This window comes from Sciurus vulgaris (genome assembly GCF_902686455.1).
Source record: "Sciurus vulgaris genome assembly, chromosome: 11".
NCBI lineage: Eukaryota > Metazoa > Chordata > Mammalia > Rodentia > Sciuridae > Sciurus > Sciurus vulgaris.
The window spans coordinates 54,217,158-54,241,174 of record NC_136472.1 but is presented as its reverse complement, the minus strand read 5'-3'; the positions used below and the strand labels follow the sequence as shown (position 1 = coordinate 54,241,174).

The 24,017-nt window shown below is 37.2% G+C and overlaps 1 protein-coding gene across 14 annotated transcripts in view; it reads left to right on the top strand.

Moving 5' to 3' along the window:
• MISFA (mitochondrial sheath formation associated) overlaps positions 1 to 24,017 on the top strand; it is a gene marked incomplete at its 3' end in the record, with an annotated part of 120,497 nt that overhangs the window by 77,338 nt on the left and 19,142 nt on the right. For 5 of the 14 annotated variants that reach the window (XR_013757501.1, XR_013757503.1, XR_013757504.1 and 2 more), the window contains 2 exons: positions 21,539 to 21,627; positions 23,715 to 23,752. Coding sequence is in view for 1 of the 14 variants with exons in the window: in XM_079101897.1 (XP_078958023.1) it covers positions 21,055 to 21,123; positions 21,539 to 21,631 (162 nt within the window). Of the gene's footprint in view, positions 1 to 2,725; positions 7,002 to 18,228; positions 21,124 to 21,538; positions 21,632 to 21,861; positions 21,937 to 23,714; positions 23,753 to 24,017 lie in introns of those variants that run through there. The other 9 variants (XR_013757502.1, XR_013757505.1, XR_013757507.1 and 6 more) reach the window with 4 other exon arrangements.

The window sequence follows — 24,017 nt, the reverse complement described above, 5'->3', positions numbered from 1 at the left end:
AACTTAGGTTTTGTAAAGCCAACCCCTGACTTCTAGACTGGCCACCCTCTCTCCTAAAACTGGTGCTATTAGATCCTGTAATCTAAGCAGGTTGAAACAGTCAGTCTTCCCCAAGTATGTTTCATTCTTTTTTGCCTCATGCCTTAGTGCTTGCTGGAATATTTGTACTGCCATACCTGTCTACCTTCATTTCCACCTTCTTTCTATCCACAAAGACTGTGAGGCCCTGTAGAATAGGAGTTGAATTTCATTCACCTCTATGTTCCTACTGCCTTGTGTGCTTGAATACATGCATTTATTAATTCAACTAATATTTAGTAAGCAAGAGATAAAGAGAACTTCAGTGGAAAGTTTGCTGAATGAATGAAAGTGTAGGGAAATGAAGGTATATAGTATATTATTTCTCAGCCTTGCCTGGGTTTCACACTTTTAAGAAAAGCCACATTGGAAGATATAGAATTGCCCTAAAAATGTTTATGTTTATGTATACCATCAGTTTTGTGTCCACTTTCTGAAATATTCCTGACTTCACTGAAGACCACTGGATCCAGCTTAAGAAATTCAAATGTAGTTGTGAGGGAGCCTAATTGGTTCATAATTTTTTGGCAAAGTTGTGTGATGTACCTTTGACCCCATAACTCCACTTTTGGGAATCTGTCCTATAGAAATAAAAATAACCAGGATATATGGTATAAAAAAATATTAATTTTGGGCTGGGGGTATAGCTCAGTTGGTAGAGTGCTTGCCTTGCAAGCACAAGGTCCTGGGTTCAATCCCCAGCACTGAAAAAAAAAAAAGTTAATTATGTTAAAAGAAAAAAACTAAAACATGGAAAATTTTGTAACATTCTATATCTTTCTTTGAAGTTTTAGGAAAAATCACAAGAATGACTTGTTTAAAATTAGAATTTGTTTCTTGATACCCTGCTTTTTATCTCAGTTGCTTTCATAATTGTTGGCCTGTCAAGATGTATCATTTGGGGATGAGACCTTCTTACTGCAAATATCACAGGTGTATCCTTATCATATTATGCTTCTTAGATGTAGGGAACTTGTTGTCTTTCATTGACCAATAATCAGCATATTCTTCATCTCAGGCCATATTTTCAAAAACATCCTTTATTACAACCTCTGTGGCCCTGTTTTTATACTTTGTGAAATGATATACTGCAATTTTTTCTTGCTTTTCTTACCCTGTTTCTTTTCATAAGGATTTTATGCAGCCTCTCCATGCTCTGTCTGAATTGACCATAGACCTTATTGTTGTGTTGTTTCTTTGCTAAGGAAAAAAGAATGGAAATACTTAAGAGAAATTCAACTAAGAAATTTTGCTTTTAATAATAATAACAAAAATTGGAAAAATGGAAGTGCATATGGTATCAGCTATTCACTTATTGCCTTTCAATTCCAAATCCACCATTTGTTTCTTGCTCTGCCGTAATGGAACTGGACCCTATAAGCAATTCTGTTTTGATAAGTGGATGTATTAAGTTTTGTTAGTAGAATGCCTTAGGGAAGATGCTGCAGGAGACAGGGCTTTCTCTTCCTAGGTGTAGCATACATGTTTCCTTCTTGGTTCACCTATGTGGCTGCCAGTGGCATTTGTGGGAACATCTAGTAGTACTCACCCTACCAAGTGCCTTGGCCCTTCTGTGAATAACTTCTGCATCCCTGAAACAGTTTGCCAGTGAGTTCCACCAGCTCCCCTCAGGGAAACTTCCTGGTCCATTCTCCTGGCACATCCCCAGTTTCTCAACGATGCTCAGTAAACCTGACAGAACCCACTCTGGCGGCTTCCTGAAAATTCCACCATCACCTCCAAGAGTGAGTGGTTCCCTCCTTGCTAGGTTTGGCTTGCAACAGCTCATTGGACCTCTCTACCATCTGGTTGGTCATGGCCACCATGACTTCTCCAACAAGTTTAGATCTCAGCCCCAGAAGGGGCTCTTCCAAATTTATTTCTTCCATGGGTACTGTCCACTAGAGATAGTTATCCTCGTCCAGTGGCGATAAACACACACACACACACACACACACACACACACACACACACACACACACACGTAGTAAGGGTCTCTCTCTTTATTCTTTGTTCGCTTTCATATATATCTTTTTAGTAAAACAAACTGATAAGCAGAAGCAAAGCAGAAGCCAATCAGAGTAAGTGCACGTGAGTGTTCATGTGAAAGATGCATGGGCTCCAGGCTAAGGAGATGGGTGCATGCACTGGTCACGAGCTCAGCACGGACCAGGAAAGGAATCAACCACCAATCAGATGCGCTTCCTGTTTATTAGCATTGTGCTGCAGACTCATTGTGGCACTGTGCCAGGCACCATCTTGGAGAGAGTAATGTTGGGGGGGTGCCGGCAAATGCCCCCAACAATAGTGGCTACTCTCTCTATGCCATTCTTGTAATATGTACTACTTTCTAGCCCTTCCATAGTTAATCTCTTACTTCTAGTTAATATTTCTCTTTATTAAACATTCCCTGTTCAAATAACTGTGTGCTTTATTAAACATTTCCAGTTCAAATTACTGTCCTGTCTCCTGACTGAACCTTGACAGAGTAAATCATTAGGAGAAAGATGAAATAAACTGTAGAATACTATGCAGGAATTAAAGAATAAATCAGGCTTCTAGGAAAGACCTCCTGATCCGGGAATTACCTCTCTCCATATAGAACATATAGAAAATTTCACAAAATGTATGAAATAATTCTTTTCAGATCTTGTACTTGAAGAAGCACAAGACTGTGACCTCTGAAAGAAAATATACAAATGAAGCTAGACCTATAATTTCCCCAGCTTGGAGGCAGTTTTCAGACTAGAGTACAGAGAAGGATACTCAAACTGAGTCTTGATGAGTTGAAGAGAAAGCTATCAGAAGACAAATGAGGCCAGATTGCCAGAAGTTTGCAGGATAGAGTACTGAAAAGAGGGAGCTCCACAAAGAACTCTGGAGATTTTCACAGGGGCCTTCAAGAGGCTTTGACTGACTTCTGTCTGCACATACAGAGGGATAAAACTCCATTGGGCCTGGAGAAGAATTACCAGGAGCCGTAAGCCAAACACTTTTTAAACTTACACAGAACAGAAGATCTAATATCAGAGAGAAGAACAGTCATATATCAGTAGTGGGGATAATTAATCCTTTAGTAAGATTGCTCTTTTCCATAACAAAGCTTACAACAAGCTTCAGAAGAATCAAACTGATCCCAAGTAACTTAACTGCATCTTCTTAGAACAAAACCCAGCACTCTTGTAAGGAATATAACAGAATCCAGTAAAATTCAACATGTTCAACATCCAACCAAAAGTTACCAGACATTTAAAGAAGCAGGAAATATCATCCACACAAAAAGAAAAACAGCCATCAAAATAGACTTAAAAATTACAGAGATGACAGATTTACAGGCAAGATTCTTAAAATGTTCATTATGAATTGCTCAGAATTAGGCCCAAAACTATGCAACTCCTAGAATAAAATGTAGGATCAACACTCCAGCATCTAGGCACAGGAAATAACTTTCTCAATAGGACTCCTAAAGCTCAGGAAATAATGCCAAGAGTTAATAACTGGAAAGACATCAAATTGAAAAGTTTCTGCATGCAAAGGAAATAATTTGGAGTGTGAAGAAAAAACCTATAGAATGGGAGAAAATCTTTGCTAGCTACTGTTCTGACAGGATTAATATCTAGATCATTTGAAAAACTCAAAAAACTTTAAAGAACACCAAGAAATCAAATAATCAAATTAATTAATGGGCAAGTGAATTAAGCAGACATTTCTCAAAAGAAGAAATGCAAATGGTAAATATATGAAAAATGTTCAACATCATTAGCAATTAAGGAAATACAAATCAAAACTATACTGAAATTTCTTCTCACACCAGTCAGAATGGCAGTCACCAAGGATACAAATAATAAATTCTGGAGAGGATGTGGAGGAAAAGGAACACTTTTAAATTGTTGGGGGATCATAAATCAGCTCAACCACTGTGGAAATCAGTATGGAGTTTCTTCGAAAGACTATGACCCAGCTATAACACATTTCAGTATTTATTCTGAAGAATTGAAGTCATCATACTAGAGTAATACATGCATACCCATGTTTGCAGCACCACAATTCATAATACACAAACTAAGGAACAAGTCTAAGTGTCCATCAGTGGATGAATGGAAAAAGAAAATATGGTATACATACATAATGGAGTTTTATTCAGCCATATAAAATTTGTCGTTTTCAGGAAGATGGATAAAACCATTATGCTAAATGAAATAAATTCAGAAGGTCAAGGATGGTATGTTTTCTCTCATATGTGGAAGCTAGAGAGGAAAAAGAAAGGCAGGGAAGGGCGGCAGGGATCTCATGAAATTCAAAGGGAGTGGCTGGGGTTGTGGTTCAGTGGTAGAGTGCTTACTGGCATGTGAGGCACTGGGTTTGATCCTCAGCACCACATATAAATAAATGAATAAAGGTCCATCAACAAACAAACAAATAAACAAAAATCCAAGGAAGATCAGTAGAGGAAAGGGGCAAGGAGTGATATTTATCAAATTATATTGTTTTACATATATGTACAACTATAATGCACCAATTAAAAATGTGGATCAAGGAAAAATTTGTTCAGGATTGTGAAAGGAAAATACATTATTTAGAGAAACATGAAAGATTATTTTAAAAACAATCTGAGCTTCTAAAACTTGAAAATACAAGATGAAAAACACATTGGAGCTAACAGAAGGTTAGACACTGGGGAAATTGAATCTGAAGAAAGCAATAGAAATTATTCAGTAGAAAGCACTTGCTATGGAACAATATGAACTGGTTTAACACACATGTGAGGGAGGTCTAGAAGGGGTCATGAGAGAAGAAAATTTTGAAATAATAGCTACACAGTTTTCTAATTTGATAGTCCATAAATTCACAGATCCAAGAAACTTATCTAACCTCACATAGACGAAGCATGCAGAAAATAACACAAAGACACATCAAAATCAACTTGCTACAAACTGTTGATAAAGAGGAAAATTTTAAATAGCCACTTAAGAAATGATCATAGTAATCACCCTCCTGGGTCTTTATCCTAGATAAATTAAAAGAACGTTCATACAAAAAAACACATATAAGTACTTACAGCATCTCTATTCATAATAGCCCCCAACTGGAAACAATGTAAATGTTCTTTGACAGATAAACTGATAAACTGCTTTGCCTCCACAATGGAATACAATTCAGTAAAACAGAATACAACTATCATATAACACAGGATGAATCACAAGAGCATTATACTGAGTGAAAGAAGCATATGATTCCATTTATACGAAGTACTAGAAAATGCAAAAGCACATCAATAGAGGGGTAGGGGAAGCACATCAGTGGTTTCCAGGAGCCAAGAGATGGGTCAGTGGGGAGAGGATTAACTTCAAAGGAACACTGAGCCAGCTTTTAAAAGAATCATTTCTGTCTTGCCTGTGGTGGTGGTAGTTATAAGATTGATAGATTTCTCAGAAATCATCAAGTACATAAGAGTAAAATTTACATTATGAGAGAATATTATAAAATGCAAGTTATACCTCAATGAAGTTTACTATTAAAAGCAAAAAAAAAAAGTAATGTATAGATTTTTTTTAATATAATATGTTCCAGAGGGATAACCACAATGTATTGATATAGGAGAAAAAGAAGTTGCATACTGGCACATGCAACACTAGGGCAGACCCTCTATGTTCCTCCAAATATATATTGATGTTTGCAAGCTTGTAGAGAACTCAGGGTTTTTGTTGTTTGTTTGTTTGCTTGCTTCGAGAACTCTTCGGCAGAAGGATCTGCACCAGTCTGATAATATTGCTTAGATGATGGGGATGGGAATAGGGGACAGAAAAAGGGAGAGAGTTTTGAGTTTTTCTTTACACACCCATGTTTTACAATGAGTAGTATCTTCATAATTAAAAATAATGAAAATAAAATAGGTATGGCAGCTCACACCATAATCCCAACAACTTGGGGGCACTAAGGCAGGAGGATCACAAGTTCAGGGCCAGCCTGGGCAACTAAGCAAGACCCTATCCTAAAATAAAAGTTGTAAAAAGTACTGGTATGAAGCACCCTTGGGTTCAACCCCCCAAAACCTCCTCCCAATAAAGGAGGTATAGAGATAATATATAGGGAGGTGCATATGTAGGAAAAACTCAGATGAAGGGAAGAGGGCACCTAGTCAGTGTACACAGGTGAAAGGGAACAAGAAGTAATTATTAGACCTGACAAAAGAGGATGCTTTGTGACATCTGAGAAGGCATCTAAGTAGTGGGGTGGGGACTAGAAATCAAAATGTGGTGCTTGTGGGGAAAAGATATAGGTTAAATAAAGGACTTTGAGTGTGGGCCACTTGTCTAGGAAGTTTGGTTATAAAAGGAAATGAATAAACAGGACAGAAAACAGGGAAATAAATAAACAGGACAGAGAATATGAGCAGAGAACTGGCTCTTCCCCTGCTCAAGCAGAACCCAGGGGAGATTCTGGTTGTACAGATGCCCAAGGCAGTTCAGAAGCAGCTGGACTCAGAAGGTGTGCTTCTTTAAAACCTTCACCAAACATCATTCCACAGAGTACTGGGGGTCTAACTAGACTCAAATCCTGCCTTCAGAAGCTCCAGCTGTGGGAACCTCTTTCACAGAACTCTACAGCAATACCTCACTGTGAGTAGAATACACAACAGGCTTCAATCTGCCCACCTCATACTGCTGAGAAGGGAAGCTGAGAGTGGGCAACCTGACTAGCTCCCAAAAAAAGGAATTGACAGCCCCCAACTACTACTCTTGTGTGCAGTATTTTTCCCAAGAAAAAAATGGAAAGAACAACAATTGAGAACTGACAACCAACATAAAATATCATAGAAAAAAATTTTGATCATTCCAATGGAAAAAACTCCTTAATCTTCCATCAAGAACCTTTTCTTTTTGGTTTTTAATTTTTGTATGTTGAATGGTCCATGTACATTTGAACATTTTATATATATATATATATATATATATATATATATCTCACTCCTCATTTCTAGCAGTTCTTCTTTTTTTTTAGTTGTTGAAGGACATTTATTTTATTTATTTATTTACTTATCTGTGGTACTGAGAATTGAACCCAGTGCCTCACACATGGTATGCAGGCACTCTACCACTGAGCTACAATCCCAGCCCATTTCTAGTATTTCTCAAAGGTAGTTATTTTTTTGACTCTTGTCTTTTGAGGACTAGAGTTTTGTTTTTGTTTTTTAAATAAAAAAATTTTAGTTGTTGATAGACCTTTATTTTATTCATCTATTTATATGCAGTGAGGAGAATCAAACCCAGTGCCTCACACATGCTAGGCAAGTGCTCTACCACTGAGCCACAACCCCAGCCCTAGGACCAGGGTTTTTGATTACTATACCTTGGTTTGGTTTCATATTATTTTTCTCCTATTTTCCTTGATTCTCTTCTTCTCTTTTCTTTCACTAACAAATTCTATTGTTCCATCTTTCACTCTTCCTTTAACTCTTTACTACTGTTCTATCTCATCCTCCCTTGCAATTATTACATCCTACATCTCTGTATTTTTCCTTTTTACCTTTTTGAAATAGAAAACCCTTTTGTAAACACTGTATCTCTACTGTTGGCAATTCCATGCCATTTCTGTTTATACTGCCAATTAACATTGTAGATGCCAAAGTAGGAACTAAGTATTTAGTTTAATGCTGAATATTGATTGCATTTGTGGTTGTTATTATTCGTCTTCCCCTAAACTGTAAGGTACTAGAAAACTTCAGTAAGACTATAAGTTCATAGGGTAGAAGCTCTGGCACCTCAGATTCTTAGTGATAAATGGGTAGACATACAAACAGTATGAAAGAGCAAGGGAACAAACCATCCCAAACAAATCAAAATACCTCATTAACAGAATCCAATGATAACACACTGGAGGAAATATCAGAGAAGGGATTTAGAAAGTTCTTTAGTTAAACTGATATGTGACTTAAAAGATGATGTAAGGAGTGAAATCAGAGAGAAAATCCAAGAAGTGAAAGATCTCTTCAATAAGGAGATAGAAATCCTAAAGAAGAATCAATCAAAAATTCTCAAAATAAAGGAATCAATAAACCAAATTAAAAACTCAATGGAAAGCATCACCAGCAGACTAGACCACTTGGAAGATAGAGTTTCAGGCAACAAAGACAAAATATATAATCTGGAAAAGAAAGTTGACCGTGGAGAAAAGATGTTAAAAGACTACTAACAGAACTTTCAAGAAATATGGGATAACATGAAAAGAGCAGATTTAAGATTTATCAGAATAGATGAAAGCTTGGAAATAAACCAATGAATAAATATCAGAAACTGTCCCAAACCTTAAGAATGAAATGGAAAATAAAATAGAGGAGGCTTACAGGAATCCAAATATTCAAAATCACAACAGACCTACACCAACACACATCATTATGAAAATGCCCAACCTACAGAATAAGGATAAAATTTTAAAGGCTGCTGGACAAAAACAACAGGTCATATTTAGAGGAAAACCAGTCCAGATCTTAGCAGATTTTCAACCCAGATTATAAAGCTAAGAGGTCTTGGAATAATATATACCCAACGCTGAAAGAAAATGAATGCCAACCAAGAATACTGTATCCAGCAAAATTAAGCTTTAGATTTGATGATGAAATAAAAAACCTTCCAACATAAAAAAAAAGTTAAAAGAGAGGAGATCCAAGATGGCGCACTAGAGGGAGGCTGCATTCCTTGTCGCTCCGTAACTCTGGTTTCAAACAGAGGATATCTGTTTCTTGATTGCTCACTGTCAGGCACCTATCATCTGCCATTTGCCTGCCTCTCACCTGTCCATTGCCTGCCTTACACCTATCCATCACCCAATGCACGAGGTTCACCTCCCGACCATCCGACAACAGTCAGCAACCTGATTGCCGACCACCAGTGGAGCACCAGCTGCCTGCTGTTGCGTGGTAGTTCACTGTTACAGTACCTGCAGGTTTGATTACACGTGGCTGCTGCCGTTTAGAGACAACAGCCAGGCCCCATAGGACCCTTGGCCGGACTGACTGAGCCCCGTCTCCAGGAGCCCTCAGCCTGCCTCTGGGACCCTCACATTGACTGACTGCTCCCTGCTGCAAGAACCCCCAGACCGACTGCGCCATATTACCAGGACCCCAGGCCGACTGCACCCAGCCTACAGGATCCCGCAACCACACCAAACACACCCAACCTCCAGGACCCCTGCCTGACCAACCGCACCCTGCCTCCAGGACCTCCAGCTGACCACGTCCACACCCTGAGCTGCAGCTCCCCATTTGCCAACACATTTCAAAGCCAGAGCAGCCATCTTGGATAATCCTGGAAGCTGGAGCTCCGATCTTTAGGTGGGGCAAATCACATCCTGAGACGCTTGCTGGAGACTTGAAGCTCAATGTCAGGTACCTCTCATGCATCAGGCTACTGAACACTGGGAGGTTTCATTACTATATAGTCATATATAGTATGTTACACTGTAGATTTTATTTTTTCTCCTTATTGAAATATTTTAAGTTTTTATTTCTTTACTTTTCTTGCTCTCTTTTTCTTTTGTTTACCTGTTCCCTCATAATCTCTTTCTCCCTTCTTTGCATGCTAGCATCCAATTTCTTTTGATTACACTCTCACCCTTTCTATTATCTAGAACTTCTGTATATTCTTTTCTTATCCCATTAACAGCCACATTCTACATCCCTCTGCATCCTCTTTGTCCTCCATTAGAAACTGCAGACCTTATTGCAAATCTGTTTGTTTTACTGAAGATAATATTTGAACTCATTCTGTTTATTATGACAATTTTGTTATTGTCCTCATAGGGGCTGTTTGGTCTAGGATTGCATAGTGTCTGAATTGGGCACTGCTAATATTGATCTCCCCTTGAAGAAAAGGTTTTGGAAACCTATAGGGCCACTATAAGCCGATAGGGGGAAATCTGCAATACCCCGGATCTGCACTGCTAGAGGGGAAGATACATGAACAACATGAAAAAACAAGGGAAGAAAATGATCCAACAAATCTAGATTCTATATTAATAGAATCCAATGACAGTATGTTAGAAGAAATGTCAGAAAAGGACTTCAGATTATACATGATTAAGATGATTCACAAAGCAAAGGATGAGATAAGAGAACAAACGCAGGCAATGATTGATAATACCAATAAGCTGAAAGAGCACCTGCAGGAAGCAAAAGATCATTTCAAAAAAGAGATAGAGATTCTCAAAAAAAAAAAAATCCTTGAAATGAAGAAAACAATAAACCAAATAAAAAAAATCAATGGAAAGCATCACCAAAAGACTAGACCACTTGGAACACAGAACCTCAGACAGTGAAGACAAAATATTTAATCTTGAAAATAAAGTTGCCCAAAAGAGAAGATGGTAAGAAATCATAAACAGAATCTCCAAGAACTATGGGACATCACGAAAAGACCAAATTTAAGAATTACTGGGATTGAGGAATGCACAGAGATACAAACCAAAGGGATGAACAACCTATTCAATGAAATAATATCAGATAATTTCCCAAGCCTGAAGAATGAAATGGAAAATCAAATACAAGAGGCTTACAAAACACCAAATGCAAAATCACAACAGATCCATACCAAGGCACATTATAATGGAAATGTCTAACATTCAAAATAAAGATAGGATTTTGAATGCTGCAAGAGAAAAGCATCAGATTATATATAGGGGGAGACCAATACAGATAGCAGCCAACTTCTCAACCCAGACTCTAAAAGCTAGAAGGGCCTGGACCAACATATTTCAAGCTCTGAAAGAACATGGTTGCCAACCAAGAATCCTATACCCCGCAAAACTAACCTTCAGATTTGAAGATGAAATAAAATACTTCCATGATAAACAAAAGCTAAAAGAATTTACAAATAGAAAGCCTGCACTACAGAATGTTCTCAACAAAATATTCCATGAGGAGGAAATGAAAAACAACAATGGAGGTCAGCAAAGGGAGGAACTACCTTAGAGAAAAACCACTCAAAGGTGAAACCAAGCCAACTTAAAAACCAAAAATAAGCCAAATGACTGGGATTACAAGTCATATCTCAATAATAACTCTGAACATCAATGACCTAAACTCATCAATCAAAAGACATAGACTGGCTGAGTGGATTAAAAAGAAAGACCCAACAATATGTTACCTGCAAGAGACTCATCTCATAGAAAAAACATCCACAGACTGAAGACATCCACAGACTGAAAAGGATAGGAAAAAACCTACCATGCACACAGACTCAGTAAAAAATTGGGGGTTTCCATCCTTATATCAGATAAAGTGGACTTCAAGCCAAAGTTAGTCAGAAGGGATAAAGAAGGACATTTCATACTGCTTAAAGGAACCATAAATCAGGAAGACATAACGATTGTAAATATTTATGCCCCAAACAATGGTGCATCCTTGTACATCAAACAAATCCTTTTCAATTTCAGGAATCACACAGACCACAACACAATAATTCTGGGTGAATTTAATGCACCATTACCACGACTAGATAGATCTTCCAAACAAACACCGAACAAAGAAACCATAGAACTCAATAACACAATCAGTAACCTAGACTTAATAGACATATATAGAATATTCCATCCATCAACAAGTGGATTCACTTTCTTCTCAGCAGCACATGGAACCTTCTCAAAAATGGACTGTATGTTATGCCACAAAGCAGCCCTTAGGAAATGCAAAAAAATAGAGATACTGCCTTGTGTTCTATCAGATCATAGAAATCAATGACAAAATAAAAACAGAAATTACTGCAACACCTGGAGACTAAATAATATGCTATTGAATGAAACAGGGATAACAGAAAATATCAGGGAGGAGATAAAAAAATTCTTAGAGGTTAATGAGAATGATGATACAACATATCAAAATCTCTGGGACACTCTCAAGTGGTACTAAGAGGAAAATTCATTGCATGGAGCAAATTCCAGAAAAGAATGAAAAGTCAACAACTAAATGACCTAACATTACAGCTCAAAGACCTAGAAAAAGAAGAACAGAATAACAGCAAAAGTATAGAAGACAGGAAATAATTAAAATCAGAGCTGAAATCAATGAAACTGAAACAAAAGAAACAATTCAAAAAATTGATAAAACAAAAAGTTGGTTCTTTGAGAAAGTAAACAAACAGACAAACCCTTAGCCACAAAACAGAGGAGAGAGAAAACTCAAATTACTAAAATTCATGATGAAAAAGGAAATATCATGACAGACACCCTGAGATACATAACATAATGAGAAGCGACTTTGAAAATCTGTATTCCAACAAAATAGAAAGTACCGAAGACATTGACAAATTTCTAGAGACATATGCTCCTCCCAAACTGAACCAGGAGGACATACACGATTTAAACAGATCAATATCAAGCAATGAAATAGAAGAAGCCATTAAAAATCTATTATCCAAGAAAAGCCCAGGACCAGATGGATTCTCAGCCGAGTTCTACAAGACCTTCAAAGAAGAACTCATTCCAATACTTCTCAAAGTATTCCAGGAAATAGAAAAGGAGGGTACCCTACCGAACTCATTCTATGAAGCTAATATCACCCTCATACCAAACCAGGAAAAGACACATCATGGAAAGAAAAGTTTGGACCAATATCCTTGATGAATATACATGCAAAGATCCTTAACAAAATATTGGCAAACTGTATTCGAAAACATATTAAGAAAATCGTGCACCACAATCAAGTGGGGTTCATCCCTGGAATGCAAGGATGCTTTAACATCCATAAATCAATAAACATAATCCATCATGTCAATAGACTTAAGGATAAGAATCACATGGTTATATCAACTGATGCAGAAAAAACGTTCGACAAAATACAACACCTCTTCATGCTCAAAAAAGCAGAAAAAATAGGGATAGTAGGAACATACCTGAACATTGTAAAGGCTATTTATGCTAAGCCCATGGCCAACATCATTCTTAATGGAGAAAAACTGAAACCATTCCCTTTGAAAACGGGAACAAGACAGGGATGTCCTCTTTCACCACTTCTATTCAACATTGTCCTCGAAACTCTAGCCAGAGCAATTAGGCAGACTAAAGAAATTAAAGGGATACGAATAGGAAAAGATGAACTTAAGCTATCAGTATTGCTGATGACATGGTTCTATATTTAGAGGATCCAAAAACCTCCTCCAGAAAACTTCTAGATCTCTTCAATGAATTCAGCAAAATCGCAGGCTATAAAATCAACACGCATAGATCTAAAGCATTTGTATATGCAAGTGATGAAACAGCTGAAAGGGAAATGAGGAAAACAACTCCATTTGCAATAGCCTTAAAAAATAAAATAAAATACTTGGGAATCATCTAACCAAACAGGTAAAAGAGCTCTACAATGAAAACTATAAATCATTGAAGAAAGAAATTAAGGAAGACCTTAGAAGATGGAAAGATCTCCCATGTTCTTGGATAGGCAGAATTAATATTATCAAAATGGCCATACTACCAGAAGTGCTATACAGATTCAATTCAATTCCAATTAAAATCCCAATGACGTACCTCACAGAAATAGAACAAGCAATCATGAAGTTCATCTGGAAAAATAAGAAACCCAGAATAGCTAATGAAATCCTTAGCAGGAAGAATGAAACAGGGGGTATTGCAATACCAGAACTTAAACTATACTACAAAGCAATAGTAACAAAAACAGCATGGTATTGGCACCAAAATAGACAGGTAGATCAATGGTACAGAATAGAGGACATGGACACAAACCCAAATAAATACAATTTTCTCATACTAGACAAAGGTGCCAAAAATATGCAATGGAGAAAAGACAGCCTCTTCAACAAATGGTGCTGGTAAAACTGGAAATCCATATGCAACAGAATGAAACTAAACCCCTATCTCTCACCCTGCACAAAAATCAACTCGCAATGGATCAAGGACCTTGCAATCAGACCAGAGACCCTGCATCTTATAGAAGAAAAAGTAGGTCCAAATCTTCAACATGTCGTCTTAGGATCAGACTTCCTTAACAGGACTCCCATAGCACAAGAAATAAAAGCAAGAATTAATAATGGGACAGATTCAAACTAAATAGCTTTCTCTCAGCAATGGAAACTATCAGCAATGCAAAGAGAGAGCCTACAGAGTGGGAGAAAATCTTTGCCACTCATACTTCAGATAGAGCACTAATCTCCAGAATATATAAAGAACTCAAACAACTCTACACGAAGAATACAAATAACCCAATCAACAAATGGGCTAAGGATATGTACAGATGCTTCACAGAAGAAGATCTACAAGCAATCAACAAACATATGAAAAAATGTTGAACATCTTTAGTAATAAGAGAAATGGAAATCAAAACTACACTAAGATTCCATCTCACCCCAATTAGAATGGCGATTATCAAGAATACAAGCAACAATAGGTGTTGGAGAGGGTATGGGGAAAAAGGTACACTCATAAATTGCTGGTGGGGCTGCAAATTAGTTAGTGCAGCCACTCTGGAAAGCAGTGTGGAGATTCCTTAGAAAACTTGGAATGGACCCACCATTTGACCCAGCTATCCCATTCCTTGGCCTATAGCCAAAGGACTTAAAATCAGCATACTACAGAGATACAGCCACATCAATGTTCATAGCTGCTCAATTCACAGTAGCCAGATTGTGGAACCAACCTAGATGTCCTTCAGTTGATGAGTGGATAAGGAAACTGTGATATATATATATATATATACACACACACACACACATACATACATATATATACACACACACAGTGGAATATTACTGAGCCATAAAGAATGAGAAAATTATGGCATTTGCAGGCAAATGGATGAAATTGTAGAATATCATGCTACGTGAGGTAAGTCAATCTCAAAAAACCAAAGGACGAATGATCTCGTCGCTGATAAGCAGATGATCATTCTTTGGGGTGGGGGGGGCAAGAATGGAGGAAGGAGGGACTGTATAGAGGGAAAAGAGGGGTGGGGGAAGGAAAAAATAACAGAACGAATCAAATATCATTACCCTCTATAAATGTATGATTACACAAATGATATGCTGTTACTCCATGTACAGTCAGAAACAACATGTATCCCATTTGTTTACAATAAAAATAAAAAATAAAAAGAAGTGAAAGGAATACTGCAGCAATATTTCCCTCTCAATGAACAACCCCATCCATGTTGAGGCATGTCAGCCTGTCAATAAATATGGCAAGTTGAAAAAAAAAAAGTTAAAAGAATTCACAACTAGACAGAATGGCAATTATCAAGAATGCAAGCAATAATGTGTTGATGAGGATGTGGGGGAAAAGGTACACTAATCATACAGTGCTGGTGGGATCGTAAATTGATGCAACCACTATGGAAAGCAGTATGGAGATTCCTCAGAAAACTTGGAATGAAACCACCATTTGATCCAGTTATCCCACTCCTCAGTGTATACCCAAAGGATTTAAAATCAGCATAGTACAGTGACACAGCCACATCAAGGTTTAAAGCAGCTCAGTTCATAATAGCTAAACTATGAAAGCAACCTAAATGCCCTTCTACAGATGAATGGATAAAGAAAATGTGTTACATATAAACAATGGAATGTTACTCAGCCTTAAAGTAGAATGGAATTATTGCATTTGCAGGTAAATGAATAGAACTGGAGAATATCATGGTAATGGAAATAAGCCAAACTCCAAAAACCAAAGGCCGAATGTTTTCTTTGATAAGCGAAAGCTGATCCATAGTTCAGGAAGTAGGGAAGAATGAAGGAACTTTGGATTATGCAGAGGGACGTGAGGGGAAATGGAGGGGTTGTGAGGATGGGAAGCATGGGGAATGAGAAGGACATTATTATCCTGTATACATGTTTTTTGATTACACTACTAGTGTGCCTCTGCACCATAGATAGCCAGGGGAATGAGAAGTTATGCTTCATTTCTGTATGTGTCAAAATCCATTCTATTGTCATGTATAACTAATTAGAACAAATTAAAAAATAAAACAATTTAAAATAAGAAGTTTTATAAAAGAATTCACAACTAGAAAGCCTGCACTACAGAATAAACTCAATAAAATATTTTATGGAGAAGAAATGAAAAATAAAATTAAAAAACAGCAAAGGGAGAAACTACACTAGAAGAATAGCCAATCAAAGGAGAAATTAATTCAAATTAAGAACCAGAAATAAAATGGCAATGAATAAAATTATTTCTCAATAATAACATTGAGTGTAAATGACCTACATATTCATCAATCAAAAGACATAGACTGGACTGGCAGTTTGGATTAAAAAACAAGACCCATCAATTTGCTCTCTCCACCAGACTCATCTCATAGGCAAAGACATCCACTGTCTGAAGGTAAAAGGATAGGAAAAAACATATCATTCACATGAATCTTGTGAAGAAGCAGGGATTTCGATCCTCATATCAGATAAAGTGAACTTCAAGCCAAAGTTAATCAGAAGGGTCAAAGAAGGTTATTTCATACTGCTTAAGGGAATTATACATCAATAAGAAGTAACAATCTAAATATTTATTCCCCAAACAATGGAGCATCTATGTACATCAAACAAACCCTTCTCAATTTCAAGAATCAAATAGATCACAACACAATACTACTGGATGACTTTAACACTCCTCTCTTATGACTGGATAGATCATCCAAACTAAAACAAAGAAACTACAGAAATAAAAAATACCTTTAATAAATTAGACCTAACAGACATGTGTAGAATATTTCATCCATCAATGAGTGAATACACTTTCTTCTCAGTAGCACACAAATCATCTTTCTAAAATAGACCACATCCTAGGCCACAAAGCAATGCTTAGCAAATATAAAAAAAATTAGATATAATACCGTGCATTCTATCAGATCATAATGGAATGAAATTAGAAATCAATGATATAATAAAAAATAGAAGCTACTCTAACACCTGGAGATTAAGTAATATGTTACTGAATGATCAATACATAGCAGAAGAAATCAGAGATGAAATTTTAAAAATACTTAGAGATAAATGAGAATAGCAATGAAATCTCTGGCATACTATGAAGGTGGTTATAAGTGGAAAGTTCATAGCACTGAGCTCATTCATTAAAGAATAGAAAGTCACCAAATAAATAACCTAACATTACATCTCAAGGCCCTTGAAAAAGAAGAACAAACCAACACTAAAAGTAGTAGAAGACAAGAAATAATTAAAATCAATGAGATTGAAACAAAAAAATTTAAAAATTAACAAAACAATAAGTTGGTTCTTTGAAACAATAAACAAAATTGACAAATCCTTAGCCAGATGCTAATCAAGAGGAAGCAGGAAAAAAACTCAGATTTCTAAAATTCATGAAAACAAGGGAAATATCACCATGGACATCAGTGAAATACATAGGATAATAAGAAACTGTTGAAAATTTATACTCCAATAAAATAGAAAACCTTGTAGACATCAACAAATTTCTAGACATATATGACTTACCCCAATTGAACCAGAAGGACATAGAAAATTTAAACATCAATTTCAAGCAATGAAATTGAAGATGCCATCAAAAGCCTAAGCCAGGACTAGATGAATTCTCAACCGAATTCTATAAGACCTTCAAAGAAGAACTAATACCAATCTTCCTGAAACTGTTCCATGAAATAGAGAAGGAGGGAACCCTTACATACTCATTCTGTGAAGTTAGTATCACCCTGATTCCAAAACCCAACAAAGATATATCAAGGAAATAAAACTTAAAACCAATATTCCTGATGAACACAGATGCAAAAATTCTTAATAAAGTACTGGCAAATCACATATTAAAACATTTTAAAATAGTGCAACATGATCAAGTGGGTTTCATTCTAGGAATGCATATGGAAATCAATAAATGTAATTCACCACATTAATAGACTTAAAGACAAGAATCACATGATTATCTGAATAGATGCAGAAAAGGCATTTGACAATACAGCATTGATTCATGTTCAAAATACTAGAAAAACTAGGGATAGTAGGAAAACACCTCAATATCATAAAAGATCTATACATTAAACCCAAGGCCAACGTCATTCTTTTTTTTTTATTGTAAACAAATGGGATGCATGTTGTTTCTGTGTTTGTACATGGAGTAAAGGCATACCATTTGTGTAATCATAAATTTACATAGAGTAATGTTGTTTGATTCATTCTGTTATTTTTTCCCTTTCCCCCACCCCCAACGTCATTCTTAATGGAGAAAAACTGAAAGCATTCCCTCTAAAAACTGGAACAAGACAAGGCTGCCCTCTTTTTACCACTTCTCTTCAACACAGTCTTTGAAACTCTAGCCAGAGTAATTAGGCAAAAGAAAGAAGTTAAAGGGATACAAATAGGAAAAGAAGAGCTCAAACTATCCCTATTTGCTAATGACATGATCCTATAAATTCCACCAGAAAACTTGTAGAACTCATAAATGAATTCAGCAAAGTAGCAGGATATAAAATTAACACCCATAAATCAATTGTGTTCCTATACACTAAAGATGAATCAGCTGAAAGAGAAATTAGGAAAATCATCCCATTCACAATAGCCTCAAAAAAGAAAAAAATATGGGAATCAATCTAACGAAAGAGGTGAAAGACCTGTACAATGAAAACTAGAGAACATTGAAAAAGAAATTGAAGAACTTAAAAGATGGAAAGACCTTCCATTTCTTAGATAGGCAGAATTAGTATTATCAAAATGGCCATCCTACCAAAAGTGCTATACAGATTTAATGCAATTCCTATTAAAATGACAATGATGTTCTTCATAGAAACAGAGAAAGCAATCATTAATTCATTTGGAAAAATAAGAGGCCCAGAATAGACAAAGCAATCCTTAGTGAGAAAATTGAAGCTGGAGGCATCATAATCGCAGGCCTTAAATTATACTATAGAGCTATAGTAACAAAAACAGCATGGTATTGATACCAAAACAGACATGAAGAACAATGGAACAGAATAAAAGACACAGAAACAAACCCACATAAATACAGTTAGCTCATACTAGACAAAAGCACCATAAACATACATTGGAGAAAAGATAGCCTCTTCAACAATTGGTGCTGGGAAAACTGGAAATCCATATGTAGCAGAATGAAATTGAACCCCTATCTGTCACCCTATACAAAACTCAACTCAAAGTGGATCAAAGACCTAAGCATTAGATCAGAAACCCTGTATCTACTAGAAGAAAATGTAGACCCAACACTTCATCATGTTGGCTTAGGAACTGACTTCCTTAATAAGACTCCCAAAGTACAAGAAGTAAAATCAAGAATCGATAAGTGGGATGGTATCAAAGTAAAAAGCTTCTTCACAGCAAAGGAAACCATCAAGAGCTCTAAGAGAGAGTCTCCAGAATAGGAGAAAAATCTTTGCCACCTGCACCTCAGTGCAAGTATTAATTTCCAGGATATATAAAGAACTAATAACACCAAAGACCCAAATATCCTAATCAATAAGTGGACAAAGAACTGAACAGACACTTCCAAAAGGAATATAAATGGTCAACAAATATATGAAAACAAAATGTTCAACATCTCTAGCAATTAAGGAAACTCAAAACTACATTGAGATTTCATCTCACTCCAGTCAGAATGGTAACAATCAAGAATACAAGTAACAATAAATGTCAGCAAGGATGTGGGGAAAAGGGTATACTCATACACTGCTGGTGGGACTGAAAATTGGTGTGACCACTATAGAAAGCCATATGGAGGTTCCTCAGAAAACTTGGAATGGAACTACCAGTTATCCCACTCCTCAGTATAGACCCAAAGGACTTAAAAACAGCATCACATCAGTGTTTATAGTGGCTCAGTTCACAATAGCTAAGCTATGGAACAAACCTAGGTGCCCTTCAACAGATGAATGGATAAAGATATTGTGGTATATGTATACATTGGAATTTTACTCAGCCACAAAAAAGAATGATTTTATGACATTTACCAGAAAATGGATGGATCTGGTAACTTACGCTAAGTGAAATAAGCCAATTAAAAAAAACCCCAAAGGTTGAATGTTCTCTTTGATATGTGTATGCTTACCCACACCAAGGAGGGTGGGGGAAAGAATAGAAGTTCAGTAGATAAACAGGGGAATGAAGGGAAGGGAGCAGGGACAGGAATAGGGAAGACATAAGGAATGAATCTGACTTTCCTATGTACATGTATAAATACTCCAAGTGAATAATCATGTACAACCACAGGACTAGACTCCTAATTAGAATAAGATGTACTCCATGTTGTTTATAAATATGTCAACATATACTGTCATGTATAACCAAAAAGAACAATTTTTTTTAAAGCCATAAAAGAATGTATCAATAGTAGTGAGAAAACCTTCCAAGATGAGAAGGAGGTCCTGTAGGGACAGAAAATATATCTATCATTTCCATAGAACTTATTTTGTTTCATTCACAGGTGTCATGATCAGACAACATACATTTCCAAATACCTGTTTTCTAACTTTTTTTCAGTGCTAGGGTTAGAACGTAGGGGTTGCACAGGTAGGCATATGCTGTACCACTGAGCTACAACCCCCAGCTCTGTCTCTAATATTAAGACCCCCCAACTTCCTAACAAGCAGCTGTATCCTGTCTTAGCAGGATCTTGAGCACCAGCTGTGTACCCTAGTGCAAGTCACATAGCCTCTCTAAACCTCAGTTTTCTAATTAGCAAAATGGGGTTAATAGTAATACCTACCTCATAGTGCTTCTATGAGATAATGGATACAAAGAGCTTAGTTTGCTGCTTAGCTACTGGTCCAGGGGAAGCATCTCTGGTGTGGTTTGAGTCTGGGCCATGTGATTAATGATGTCACAATGCCCTACTAGACTCCGACTTCTCCATTAGGGAGTTGGGGATCCTTTGGAGCCAAGGAATGGAACTGACATGCAAGATCTCTATCAACTGAAGGTTTCATGAGCACGCTCCTTTGCCAAGATCTTGGTGAATAGTCTCTCACTGTGCGATTGTATTTTAGAAATTATTATCCTTTTTATCATGATTGTGCTTGGTTGGATGCTTTTTGTTGGACTTGCATGTTACATGGGCACATTTCCAGAGTTTGTGGTAAGTAATGACTTTGTGTGTAAATCCCTGGAAGCCACCTCTAGCTCTGCCTCACACTCCCATCTGGGATTTCTGACCAAATAGGAAAGAGAGTTGAAGTCTCGCCACTAATTGGAAGTTAGGATGTGATGGGAATAAAGTTAGTTTCCCAGGCTCCTCTTCATCCCATTGGGACATCCTTCTTTTATGTACTTTTTTGTTTCCCCCACTTCCTTGAAATGTATAAGGGGTCCTTTGGAGATAGTGCCTGGCTTCTGGATTCTAAGACAAATAGATCATGAGTTGCTGGTAGGAATGGGGACTGTGGGGACTTCGGGGACAATTCAGCAGCACTTCCAGTAACCACACAGAGGTACTTACTCACAAGACCAACAAGTAGAAGCCATCTTGACTTTTAATTTTTTTTCTGACTCAGCCCCCAACTCTAAAGTGGAAACAGAAGTGGCCCATTCGTGAGAGCAAGGCACGACGGAGGAGCCGGGCTTTGGAGGAAGATCTGTCACTGTGAGTGGGTGGTCAGATTTGTTGGGCTGGGTTTCCCCATTTCCAGAAAACTCTAGCACTGGAGTCTCCTTGGAGAATGTTTGTTCTCCTGGAAAACAGAGTAAGCCACAGAAGGGGAAATGATTTGTGGTATTCAGTGGAAAAAGAGGACTGGGGGGAGTACTATTAAGGCCAAGGTTCAGGTATAGGTATTCTTTTGTTTTGTTGTGATTTTTTTTTTTTTTTTTTTTGCAGTTTTGGGGACAGAATCCAGGTCTTTCACATACTTGGCAAGTGCTGTACCACTGAGCTATACCCCTAGCCCTATAGGTATTGCTCTTAAAGATAATTGCCATTTATTTTCTCCTCACAAATACTGTACTATCTTGTACCAACTCACCCTTCCTTCCTTCCTTCCTTCCTTCCTTGGGGTGCTATATCTTTGACTTATATCCCTAGCCCTTTTTATTTTATTTTTGAGACAATGTCTCACTAAATTTCTGAGGCTAGCCTCAATCTTGCTAGCCTCAGCCTCCTGAATTGCTGGGATTACCAGCATAGCTTGTGCCAACATTTTTAACCACCTTTTTGGTAGATCATAAAACTAGAGTTAAGTTCAAGTTAATTCTTAACATAAGTTCAAGTTCTAACTTTGCAACTTATTAGTTATGTGACCTTGGGGAAATTTAAATAACTTTCTTGAACCTCAGTTTCTTCATCTATACAAGGGGAGATCTCAGTATTTTAACTATTTTTATAAAAATTACATATGGGAATTCATGTAAGGTATTTAGTGCAAAGCTTAACAATTAGCATTTAGTAAAGCACTAACTTGATAACCAAAATAATGAACTAATCAACAAAGATTTACTGATGACATGTCCTTCAAGCATTCACCCAAGGGCACACAACCAGCTCAATGGTGAGGGTAGGATACAAACATGGATATCTAGGCCTACTGGCCTCTCATATTCATTCCACTGGACCAGGCTGCCTACAGAAAATATTAAATGAACCTTATCCCTTTCAAAAACCACTTTCTGGGTTTCTTGCATCCTATTTCTTCCCCCTCTGAGTATTTTCCATTGTTAGAGAAACTTAACTCTTTGTAGTCTTAATATACTGATTAGAGGAACAGTTTTTTTGGAAGTCTTTTTTTAGAAGGTAGGGGTGTCAAGCCTGGCTTAGGTATACTAAGATCAATACATGAGGATTGGTTTTTTGTTGTTGTTGGTTTTTTGCTTGTTTGTTTTGTTCTGTTTTTATTATCCATTTGCCCCAGGATTTCCCCAAGAGCATTGGCCCAAAGCAGTCAGACCTTTGTGAGCATGGGGATGTGGATGGAAGAACTGGGAACATGTTTAGCTGAGTCACTGCCACATTGTGTAACCCTGACCAAATCACTTACACTACTCTATGCCTATTTCTTCAGCTGTGAAATAAGCATAATAGTCCATCTTTCTTGTTTTCCTATCCCATGGTGAAGGAGGTTTATGCTGCATGATGAAAATTGTATTTCACAAAATGTGAGAATTTTCTTCTTTGAACAACCTAATGCTAGCATTAAGGTTAATTACTCATAGTGTATTTGACCAGTTAATCACCCAGTAAATCCAGGGTGTTTTGTTTTTTGAATAGCATTTTTTTGATTGCTTAAAGCCAATAGTTATATATTTTGGTATGCAATGAGTTAGTTATTAAGGATGTGATGTTACCAAGATCCTAAACAGTCACTGGAGTATAGGGCCCTTTTGATAAGGTTTCTTTAGCACCAACATATGTGGCATCCTTGCCAGCCATCCCATAGCTGTGCACTGTGATCGTTTCCCAAGTGTCACAGGGGCTGATGTCACAATTGGTGTCTGAGCCCTGCCCCCCCAAAATGGCCATGGAGAGCCATTTTAGTTTAGAGTAGACCCCAGAGATCCTCAACCAGGAGCTGTCATGCTGGGCCATCCATCCTCTAGTCCCTAATGAAGACAGCCCAGTTCCCAGGACTCAGGGAATAGAACACCACCTTCCAGAACCATCCATTCCCCTAGGCACATACCACCAGCAAGCAAGAAGCCCCACAATGATCGTTGTCTTATGGATGCTTCTCATTGCAGGAACGATGTGGAAGGGATTTAAATATCCCCCAGGAGGGGTAAGTGTACCTTTGACTTTGTTCCTACTTTGAAGTATATACCCCTAAGTAACAAACTAAGCATGTAAATCCAAGTGTAGTAACTTTAATAACCAATACTCTTCTTGTATTTAAAAAAAAAGTTATCTGGGCACAGTGGCACCTGCCTGTAATCCCAGGGGCTTGGGAGGTAGGAAAATCACAAGTTCAAAGCCAACCTCAGCAACTTAGTGAGACCCTGTCTGAAAATAATCAATTTTTTAAAAAGGAAGGGGGTGCTGGGGAT